Below are 11,452 nucleotides of genomic sequence, written 5' to 3' on the forward strand. Positions count from 1 at the left end.
CTAAAAAAGCCCCCGTTTAGTGATTTCCACCGAAGAAATGGCAATATCATTCAGAATCTGCAGTTTGGTGATGGATGAAAGATTCTTCTGCCGGTGCTTGTATTGCAGAATTTTGTGTTCATTGATGAAAATATGGAAATAGTCCTGGTCAGAGTAGATTTCAACCTGAAAGAGAGACTGGTTTGGGGTTACCTGGTGGAAACCTATGTCCTCACTGGACCTCGGTACTCATATTTCAGTGGGCTTTCAAATTTGGGCAAGCATATCTACAGCCAGCTTCAAATCCTGGCAGAACAGACACATGCACTGGCCTTCTGTGCCAAATGAAGGAATAATTAAGTTCTTTGCTTAGTGCTAGCAGAAACCAAGGCAAAGCTTAGACTGAAAACAAATGCAGGGCTAGGGGATTATTACTGGAGCTCTGCAAGTCTGCACCAGAATTGTGCAGAAATCATCAGCAAAACAAGGGACAAAAGAAATGCTGATAACAATCGTCTCAGTCAGAGAGGGGAGGTTACTGGGTATGGTCCTAGCTGGAAAGGCAGGCTTAGACCTGTGAGGAGGACCATGATTTTTGGCAGGACGACTTTTGTGTGTTCACATAGCACAAGTTTATACCCATCTGTGCCTTTTGCAAATCTGGGCCCAAAGGTCAAATGAGATGCTAAGGAGGGGAGTTTTGCCTTAGAAATCTGTGGAGTTATTCCTGAATTACAACCATGTACCCGAGAGCAGATCTGGGCTTGTAGGAAAGGACTGAATTCAAAAATAGGACAGAGTCACTTCTGTCCTACAAGAGCAGACCCATGGGGCCAACCGTGTTACCTGGAAGGACTCCTTTGCTTCAAAGGGGAAGATGTTATTGACTTCTTCTTTCCCCCAGTGGTTGGCTAAGAAGGAGTTGCAGACAATTCTGGAGCTGGAGAAGCGAGGGTTAAAGTGGAAAGCGATTTGGTCTCCAGGATCACAGAGGAGATTTATTTCAAACCTGAAATGATGAGAGAAAAATGATTCAGACCCAAGTAGCTGGTGCATGTGAGGTCTTTCCTGAGAAGAGCTGTGGAGAGTGCCCTTACATGCTTGTGCTGGAGCTCGTTTCCCCTTTGACGATGACACTCCAGCCAGGACACAACCCCTCTGGGTACAGGGCCTCGAACTGCCAAGAAAGAGCAGGTCAGGGAAGCGTGGCTGGAGAGGTGCCTGGCTCCACTCTGTCTTCCAGCCACCCCGGCGTGTCTTCATCCCTACATCAGCTCTCATCAACCTTCTCATCATCTCTCTTTCCCTTCATCTCCCCATTCCTGCACGCTCTGCGCCTGCCTCTCTCTCTCACACTGAAAGAAACAAACTTTGAGGGTTTGGCTTTTTCCTCAAGATTTTTTTCCCTCCTACTCTGATTACACCCAGCTCTTCACAACAGATTCTGGTGGCAGCAAATCCCACCTGGAATGTTAAAGAAACCTTTCTTTTGTATCAACTTGGAGAGAAATGTTAGGATTCTTATTAAAAAGGAACTTAGGTTCATCATTGGCAGGACACAAGGAAGATCAGCTCCCTCTCCCCACTTGAATACAAAAATTTGAAGACATATAACAGAAAACTTTGAATAAGTGTTTGAATGGCAAGGTGTTGATTAGAGAAATGAACAATGTCAGCATGGCATCTGGCATGTCCTCACCCCGAATTGTACAGACACCTCTTCCCAAGAGCTCTCTGCCTGATCCCCTATTCTATTCCCCCCGTTTTCAAGGTTAAACTTGAATAAAATGAGCTAGAAAATGTCCCTTTTTGAATAATTCATAGTCTTATTAAGTAAGTCATTTTTATAAGAAGTGCTTGCCATTTCACCCCACCTTTTTTTTTAGCACACTAATGATCTGATTCCCTTCCCCTCATTAATGATCTCATATTTCTTCAAAGGCATCAAGGACCTGTCGGCCAAAGCCTCCCTAGCCCCGCATCATGCAAAGTCGTTGCTGAAACACGACCACATTGGGTGAGACTTTATGGCCCCTGTGAATGGAAGGCAAACAGTAACGTTGACCGTACAGCGGACCTGATCTTGGCCAAGCACGGGTAAAACAGTGTTTCACCCTGTCTCTCCCTACTCTTTTCACTGCAGAGTGCTCCATCCATCTTCCCATTAGAAACTGGGACAAAGAGCTGAAATCAGGGATAGATTTTTCAGCAGTGGTTCTTCCACCCAGATGATGGGGGCTAGAGCCTCCTTTCCTCACTGCTAGCATCATCTCTTCAGCCCTAGCTTGCTCTTTCTCCTTGAATTTTCAGTCTCTCTTATCTATGCATTTCTGAGCATCTCCCTCCCCAGAACATATTTTTCACATTGGGAAAATCTCTCCTGCCATGGCAGCTCCAGGCCTGGGTCTCCTTCCCAAGAGCCAGCACTTTAGCTCCCTGATATTTCTGAGTTGCAGCTTCTCAGTTTCATGGCCCAGGATGACAGAGGCGCCTATAGGGTCTCAAACAGTGAGTGATGATGCCAGCTACACACACAGCAAATCACACCAGGTAGGCAACAAAAAGCAATGGCTTCAACACGCACAGGGCAGATATATCTGCTGCTGAAGCCTTTTGGTCTCAGCTGAAGCCTTCCCCAGCCAGAAGAGCTACCCCAAATCGGCCCTGTTGTGACTGACCAAAAATCCATCCCGTTGCCTTTTCTCAAAACCCCAAGCCCAGCATGCAGGATCCACAAAGGGTTTAAAATAGCATGGACTTTGCTGAAAGAGAGAGGCAGCACCACTAGGAGCATCCCTGGGTACTCCAGTGTTTCTGGCTCGGGGTTCTCACCCTTCCCCGTGAGCTCTCCCGTCCCCATGAGCTGTCCCAGCCATTACCCTCAGCCAGAGCAGCTGCCTGGGGTGCTGCCTAGCCCTTACCCGCAGTGCCATCTCGCTGCCTGCCCTTCCACGCTCATATTGGCCGGGCTATAGGGCCGGGGGGGTCTATATAGGAGCCTGCCAGGAGGCCACGTGTGCAGGATTAGCAGAGGCAGCGGGTGCAGAGCTGCTTTTCTGGGCATTGCAGAGAGATGGGGAGCAGGAAAGCCCGCTCCATCCTGGGCAGAGCCAACGCACTCATGCGTTCGGTGCTAATCCACCCTGGCACTGCAGGGACAATAGTGTCGGGGACTGGGCTAGCAGGGTTTTTCTTTTTTGCTGGTCCTTGTGGGTCAGACTCCAAAAGAGCTGATGCCAGCTCTGTCACGGCCGCTTTTCCACCGGGCTGGCAGGGATTAGGGATGCCGCTGCACTGAGGTCAGCGCACGCGGGTCCCCGCCTGGCTGCTGCCACTCAATTCCCCTCTCTGCAGGGGATGGCACAGGGATTTGTGACCAGGGTGCGTTTATCAGATGTTTCCTCTTGTGGAAAGGCACCAAGGTATGGACAGCAATGGAACAGGTGGTGGGTGCACCCCTGAGGTGTGGGAGATGTTGCTGCAACCCTGCTTGCGTTGCAAGCTCTCTGGGCAGGCATTGGTTTCTCCTCTTCTGGGGGACCATGAGGGGAAGGATTAGCGGGAAGGCAAATGCTGGGGCTGGGGATTCGGCTCTCAAGCAGCTGGGTCCTTTGCCATGAAGAATGGAGCAGATGTGCTGGCTGGCTGAGAAGAAAAGGAAATCCCTTTTCCCCAGCATGTCACCTTCTGCCTCCCTGTGGCCAGGTTTCCTGTAGGAGCAGATCCTGTGTGGTGGAGGGCACAATTTTAACCCCAAGGGCAGCACTGGCAGCTTTCCCTGCACGCTGGCTTTCCCACCTCCATTTCTTGAAGGTCTTGAGCTCCTGGTGGCCACCATCCACAGAGCCTCTGGAGAAGGGTCCCTTCTGGAGAAGGGTCATACTGGGGCCTGGATTTCCATGTTTGCCAAGGAAACCCCCACTCCCAGCTTGTGTCTCCCAAGGGCGCCCTGTGCACTCAGCAACATCCAGATTCCAGCTGCTTGAGGATTGCTGTGCATTTCCTCCTCCTCACAGGCTCATTGCATTAAAAACATATGCAGTCCCCCATCGCTGCATGCAGGGGACTCTGGCAAGCCCCACAGATGGTCCTGCAGGAATCCATGGCTTTTGCGGTTAAATCCTTCTCACTCATTGAGCTACAGTGTCAATGTTATTTAACGCATTTGTTTTGTTTCCATTAGATAAGTGGAATGAGAGCTACTATCCCATGCTCTGGTGCCCTTGGCAGCTGATTGAAAATGCGATCCAGCACACACAGAGGGCCAGCAGCCTCCCTGGGGGCTAGAAAAGCCAAGCTCCAGGCGGCGATTTGCCCACTTAGACTCCAAATGGACCTTCTTCTCCCCATGTGAAGGCTTTGGTTCCTACTCCTGCTGGCATGGAAGTGACATCCACGGTGGCTGAGAGCAGGAGGAGCCTTTTGCCACCTCCGCAAGTGCGTGGCTCTGCTTGCAGCAAGGAGGACAGGGCTGTTTTGAAAGGGAAAACGCGGCATGACCATGAGCACCGGGGCCCAGCACCCGTGCAGAATTGCTGCTGCAGCGCCGGAGCGGAGCCGCATGTCTGTGCTACAGATGGCAGCATTGGGACGTGCAGGAGAGCTGAGAGCAAGCGGCCGCGAGCCGTCCCTCACCGGGCTGCACGAGCTGCTGGGCATGGTCCTCCACGAGCCACCCAGCCGTGCAATTCCCCTGCCCGCTGCAGCAGCCCCTAGTTGCATCTTCGCTCCCAGGGGTCCCCTCTTGCTGCTTGCTTTTGAGACCCGCCACACTGATGGGCAAAACCAGGTAAGATTTGGGGTCAGCTCTTCCCAAAGCTAAGGCTTTGCTTCCAGCTGGCTTTTCAGTGAGAGCAAGGGGCCTTGTGGCAGGAAAGGCTGTGGGGAGAGATGCAAACACAGGTGTTTCCCCAGCAAATGATGGCCAAACACCAGCCAGTTTTACAGGTGTGTGTTTATTGACATTCTCCGTTTTGCTGTTGTGCAAGAGCCACTTTAACATCTGTTTGCTTAGCAAGGAGGAAGGGAGGGCAATGATGTTCCAAGTCTTGGATGTTAGACGCAGCTCTGGGTGGTTGACTTTTAATGTCCAAACATTTCCTGCTCTCTTCCCCAAAGCTCTGGTTATGTGCCACATGGGTGAGCAAAACACTGGTGCAGATAGGGTGGAAGGAATGTAGTGCAGAAAAGGAGATGATAAACTGAGGGGTTGTGGGTTGCAGGTGGTCTTTATTAGTTTGACACTTTGGTTGTTATCAAATGGCTTATTAGCAGAACGGGTTATACATTTATCAGCCATTTGGCCAATGATTGTCAGACTGAGCATTCCTGCGTCTTTCCTTTCAGGAATTCATCCCAAAGTCCTTTCCCCCCCACACCCCTTACTGCTCAAGGAATGACTGAAATTCTCAGCAAGGAGCTTGGCTCCACACTGCCCCACAGGGAGTTTTGTGCAAGGGCCTTCTGTGCTAAAATGGATGCATTTTTCTGGAAGTGTGATTATTTTAATTAGTCTCTAGAGGTCTCCAAATACAAAGAATGGACTTCAGGAACTGATCGTAGTAGTTTTCTCTACACATTATGCACAAATATTCTTCTTTTCCTGACTGACCGTGCAGTTTATTCACAACATGATGCTTCGCTTCCTGCTCAGGTCCTGTTCATCCTGTTCAGGTACCTGCTCAGATTTTACTGTGAGCTCTTCTAGAGTGTGTTTTCTTGTATATACAGTGCCTACCTCCATCAAGTCCTGAGGTGAACGGGGACCTTTACATACTGCTGCAGTTTGAAGCTGCAATACTGCAGCACCTGCAGAGATGCAGGAGCTTAGTGTGGGTCTGAGCTTGTGTTGACTTAACTCCCTGATATGCACTGAGTGAACCTGTCCTGGTGTGTGTCATCCCTTACCTTGTCCCACCAGACAGAACCATCAGCACGCAGAACTGGCTGTGCACACACTTATGCTTTACTGCTGTATATTACAGCAACATGAACCAACTGAAGACCCAAGCTCATAAGTTAACCCACATTACTTAAATAACCCAATGCAAACAAGCTGGCCTAGAGCTCCTGGCCAGCAGCCAACAGTGACCAGTGGGCTCCCAGGTACCAGGCTGGCTTTGTGCTCAGCAGTCTAGGCCTGAGGTGACTGTGTTTTCTTCTCTATTAACTTGCTCTGTTTGCTTCTGTTTTACCTCTTATTCTGTCCAGCCAGCCAGCAACGTTGCCTGCACTGGGGCTGTCTCCTAGTCTTGTTATCTGTCATGTTTTGGGATATAACTGTATCTTCGAATATCAAGAGCATCTCCTCTGGCCATTCCCTTTCTCAGGCAGCACCACGATGCTCTCTTTCAGTGCAAGCATTTCAGTCTCCTCCTCTGTCTCCAGAGCCACACAAACCAGAGGGTCCCTCTGGCTTTCCCCATACCCAGCGCTCTTTGTTTTAGGACAAAAGAACTGTAGAAAAAAGTTCCCTGGAGCAGTATTCAGCATGCAAGGAGATGCCCTGCATCCGAGTGTGCCAGGAGGACCCAGCTCTCCTCGGAGGGTGAGTCCAGGTTATCCCTAAGACAGATCGGTCTCCTGCAGTTTTCCTCTACACCAGGTAAGATCAGAGTGTGCAACTTCCCCTGAGGACATGCCTGCGTGAAGCTTCTCCAGACTTGCTTATCTGCCTGCTTGCATTATTTATACCTCCTCCACAATGATTTTTGTTGCTCCAGGAAATTCCTGAAACTCCCCCTTGGAATTAGAATACAGCCCGACGCTTCGTACGTGCCGCCCTCAGGAATCTGTTACCCCAGGAAGGGTTTTGGCACATCCCTAAGCCAGCTAGCTTTGGTTCCCTTTCCCCCAGACCTACAGATCAACCTTAGCTGCCTTTACTGGAATTGCTCTGCTTGGGATCTTCTTAAAGGATGCAATCTTTCTGGGTTAAACCTCAGCATAGCAGTCTGTGGCATCTCCACATTTCCATCATCTCATCCTGCCATGCTTTGTGGGGCTTACCAGAAGAGGGCTGGAGACTCCAGGCAGCTCTTGAAGACAAATGAAAATTGTTGTAAAAATCGCACATGGATCTAATTCTAGAGGAGCCTGATGCAACAGCCGCTCTGCCTCCCACTCTCTGGGACACAGATCAGCTTCACAGGCTGCAGCTTTCACACACTCTGCTTAGAGAGGCTTCAGCTTAAAACGTTTGCAGAGCCAGCCCATTGCGACCACTCCATCTAAATATTCAGAGATCTCTGGAGACCAAGAAAAGAAAAACATTACACCCTGCAAGGTGGCAAGAGAAGCAGCAAAAAGCTAACATCCCCAGGCACATGCTGTCACGGTGGCACCTCGTGTTGACCGAGTTTCAAGGACGCTGTTAAAGTGTCATCTCCATCACAGTCCCTAAGTAGGTGCCAAGCCGCAGGGAACAGCCTCATCGCTGGAGGTTTCTGTGGTCACTGCATTTGTAAGATTTTCCATTCTTTGGGCTATCATTAGTGTCCCACAGTCTTCCCAATTAGGCAATAATCCTGGGGAAGGGGAGGGAATGTCTTTTCCCCCAGCGGTCATCTAGGCAACGACTTGGCTGGAACTACAGGATATGAAACTCTGCTTTTATGGGTGTTCACGCTTGAGTGTGAAAAAGATCTTGGTTCAGTTCTGGGCAGTGCTGTGAACTTCCCTTGCAATCATGGGCCAAGTGTCTGCGTCTTGTCAAGTGCCGTTCCCCATTGCGGTGTAACGGGAAGGTGATCCTGCCCACAGGGACAAAAAGTGCTAACAGGGCCAAATCGAGGAGCCACTGATGTCCCCTGTGCAGCTCCCTTTCCCTGCTTAGGACTTTCCTTTTGAGCCGCTTTGAGGGGAGCGAGGATGAAAGGAAACATGGTGGAAACACAAAGCATGCCTGGTTTATTTTATTTATGACTAGGCTCCACTTAAAAGGAAACCAGCATTATCAGCTCCCGCAGCACCGGGTGAGATGAGTAAATGAAAGAGGAGTGTTTCATTTATGATCTGGAGCTAGAGTTTGCTCTTATATGGGCATCTCCACCAAGGGTTGCTTGCTGCCACCTTGCTGCTATTTGTGTCATGGGGCCAGCCTACCGTGATGTGCAGGAAATGGAGCTAGGGTCCTGCAGAGGTGAGAGCTTGAAGGCTCAGAGAATGGGTAAGCGTGAGCTGCAGCTATCCTTATTTCCTCTGCTCGAGGCCATTGCACCAAGCACCTCCACAGCCACACGTGTAGCAGCCAGTGCTCATATATTCCATGTTCTTAACCAGCAAGGCTTTCTGAACCATCACTCCATAACTTGCTTGGTTTCCGAAGGAAAAGGCAGTGAAGCCCTGCGCTGCATCGAAGCAGGCTGTATTTCCCTTGCTCCAGTTGGGAAGCAGTGCTGGATTCAGAGCCTTGCTAAACACGCAGGCTGGCACGGGTCCTTGTTTATGGCACAGGGTTCCCAGAGCCAATATTTGATCATCCATAAATAATTGCCCTGTTGGATACGCAGAGACCTGATTTACCCTGCTCCTTGTGATACCTTCCAAACTCCCCGGGGAGACATCTGCCTCTTTCTTCCCTGTGATTAATGGGGAGGAGGAGAGCTGGCGCGGGGCCTTGCCGTATTCTTCCACGCGAGCATGTGGGTGTAACCGAGTGTCCTTTCATGGTGGTCTCTGGCTCGGAGCTAAAGAAACAACAGATCCTGAAAAAGAGTGGGGAGGGGGGAAGCGTGATGCTCTCTGCCCAGTTTTAGCTTGGATGCCTGGGTCCTAGGGAATGCAGGAAAATTTGCCAAAGGCCCCCACTCATCCCTCATAGGCTGAATTAAAGTTGTTCTGTCTTGCCCCCTCCCCAGAAAAGCTGCTCAGAAGTGTTTCCTAGCTGTTTCCCCAGTGAGATTAGTCTTTGAAGGTCAGTTTTCTCAGGTCTGGACAGGTCTGGATCTATACCAAATGATTTACTGCCTTAAAATGCACAGAGAGGACTCCTGCACTCAAGTATGCATGCGCATAGCAGTGGCATGTCAGACTCTGGCTGATATTGTCCTCTGCAAGCCTTATGCCAGATCCTTGAACAGGAGACCACACGGCAGCAGATATCAGCAGGGCATGGCAGGTCATGCTCTGCCTGCCAAAGGCTGGAATTCCTCTTCGGAGAGCTTGTGTGCAGGTTAGAGCCACAGTGACACATTACAGGTGGGTTTGGAGAAGACAGAGAGGAGAAGGACGTCTGGAGCTAGGAGGAAGGAATGAGCTCTTGGGCTGTGCTCTCTGCTGTGTTTCAGAGGCTGCTGCATCCCATGTGCTGGAGCCCTGCCAGCTCTGGGCAGGCTTTGTGAGTAAAGCTGGTCTTAGAACACATCCAGGTTGGGATCAGACAATGATTGGCACCGAGGGAGGGAGGTACAAGAAGTTTGAAGGAGGACACTAAGTGTCACAAACCTTCCAGCCAGCTGTTCAGCCCAGCCTGGGGTGACCTTTCCTAAGCACACAAACATGAAAATAATATTTACCCGGGAGGAAGAAGTGCCAGCCTCAAAGACAACACAGGCCTTCCCAGCAGGCAGGCAGCCCAGGAAGCATCTGCCCGGAACGCTGCCATCCATCACCGCGTGTCGGTCCAGCGCGTCGGCTGGCGAGACGTTTCAGAGACGCCTCTGCCTCCGACCAGGATGAGCCGTTTTGCCTCAGGGCAGTTCAGCAGTGGGAAGCAGTGGGACACAATAGGATAAGGATCATTCCATGTTCCTGGAGCTGCTGACAGAATCATGAACTCCACTCCAGGGACTTCTCAAAGGAGCTTAGAGGGTTTTAAGAGGTATTTGTGGAGGAGGAACTTTGGCTTCAGCCAAGGAAAAAGGTTAATGAATTGAGAGGCTTGCAGCTCTGGGGTCCAGAGCATGTCCTTCTTTACAGTTCTAGGGCACTTGACCCACTCCTTGGTCCTTCTTGGAAGCTGGTTTCTGCAGAAGCCACCTCAGGCTGGCATCTGCCCATGGAACCAAAGCTGCAAAGGGTCTATGATGCTTGCAGAGGGGACAGAGGTCCTGTGCTCCATCACAGCCTCCGGGAGGAAGGCGAAGAGAGTAGCTGGGAGATGGGGGTGTGGGAAAAGCATTTGCAGCCCAGCAGGGCCTGTCATGTATTTGAAGAGGACCCATACACGCCTGCCCCAGGCCACCAAGTTAGCTGATCTCCGAGCTTGCAGACTTGGATCACTGAGCTTTAAGCCTCTCTGCACGGGGGCTGTTGAGACGTTTCCTATATAGGAATGCTTGATGGGAAGAAGTGCTGGGTGTTACCGAAACCTTTCGAAGGCTGTTGGGGGAGGAGGATGCAGCTTTCGGCTATTTTGGAGAGAAGGGAGGAAGAGGAAAGGCTGCTGAGAAAGACTGAAACTAGAAAAATGACGATGACAACAAAAAAAATCTCCTGTTTAGGGAACCAAATGCATTTGTTTCCTGATGCGACCAGGATAGCTCAAACTGAGAGATGCAACTTTGAGCTACTAAATGTCTATGTCTTGCATCCTACAGCAATGATAGGTTTTGTTTTTTTCAGTGTGAAATGACCAAACATACTACCAAACCCCAAACCATCTCATTTCCTGACCTGCCTAGGAGCTAGAAGGTTGTTTTGGCCAAATGCCTAAATTCTTGGCCTAGATCCGCTCATCCCATCCCTCTCAGGACCTTTTAAACATGCTGTGGTGTAAGGAATCACTACCAGGAATAGTTGCCTTGTGGCCACTTCCTGGAACACTGAGCTGGACCAAGGCAAGTTAAGGAGGAGGCTGCTAATGGCACCAGATGTCTGGGACAGCAAATCTGGCAGAGACAGGAGGGCATGTGGTGGCACTGGGGAACGAGAAGGGGGAAGTTTAACCTTCCCTGTGGCCACAGTTGTTACCTTCCCTTCCTGCTCCCCACTCCGGACACCACAAGCCCAAATACTCCCCCAGGAGCAATGGTGTTCTCTGCCCCTTTCCACAGTGAGACAGTCCTGACCCCAGTTCTTGCTTCAGGTCCTTATTTGCAGACAGCAAAGTTTTCCTTTTGGAGAAGAATAAAGTCAGCTCTTGCCCCAGGGAGGCTGTGGTCAAAGCAAGAAGATGCCATGCTATTCGCTTTCTTCTTTATTTTCATATTGGCTTTTACAGTCAGAGATGGGCCCCAGCCACAGAGTTTGGAGGCAGGTCCAGCTTCCAATGTCTCGACTTGGCTGAAGTTTTAACCAGGGTGTTCATTCAGTGCTTCTTTGTTTTGGTGTTGGATTTATATATAGCTTAATTATATATAGGTACAGATATAGCTGTACAGGGCATGAGAATTTCAGCTCGTGTGAGGGATATTTTAGAAATCAAGCAGTTATTTGTGCAATATTCCAGTGAGAGCAATGGGTATAAACCGGCACCGTCTGCACAGTGCAGAAGGATGGTGGATGCTCACATGCAGGAAAAGAGCTCAATCCA

General features: G+C 50.2%; 1 protein-coding gene across 1 annotated transcript; it reads right to left on the minus strand.

Annotated features, from left to right (window-relative positions):
- Nucleotides 1-2,912, minus strand: GRIFIN (galectin-related inter-fiber protein). The gene is made up of 4 exons (XM_010212312.1): nucleotides 2,901-2,912; nucleotides 1,077-1,156; nucleotides 826-988; nucleotides 1-165 (listed from the first exon to the last, which is right to left on the minus strand). Exons 1-4 carry the CDS (start codon nucleotides 2,910-2,912, stop codon nucleotides 1-3), a joined length of 420 nt encoding a protein of 139 aa, XP_010210614.1.
- Between the last annotated feature and the right edge of the window lie 8,540 nt (nucleotides 2,913-11,452).

Source organism: Tinamus guttatus, unplaced genomic scaffold (assembly GCF_059628265.1).
Source record: "Tinamus guttatus ecotype Peru unplaced genomic scaffold, ASM5962826v1 Tinamus_guttatus_pri_ptg000330l, whole genome shotgun sequence".
In the NCBI taxonomy this organism is placed as follows: Eukaryota; Metazoa; Chordata; class Aves; order Tinamiformes; family Tinamidae; genus Tinamus; species Tinamus guttatus.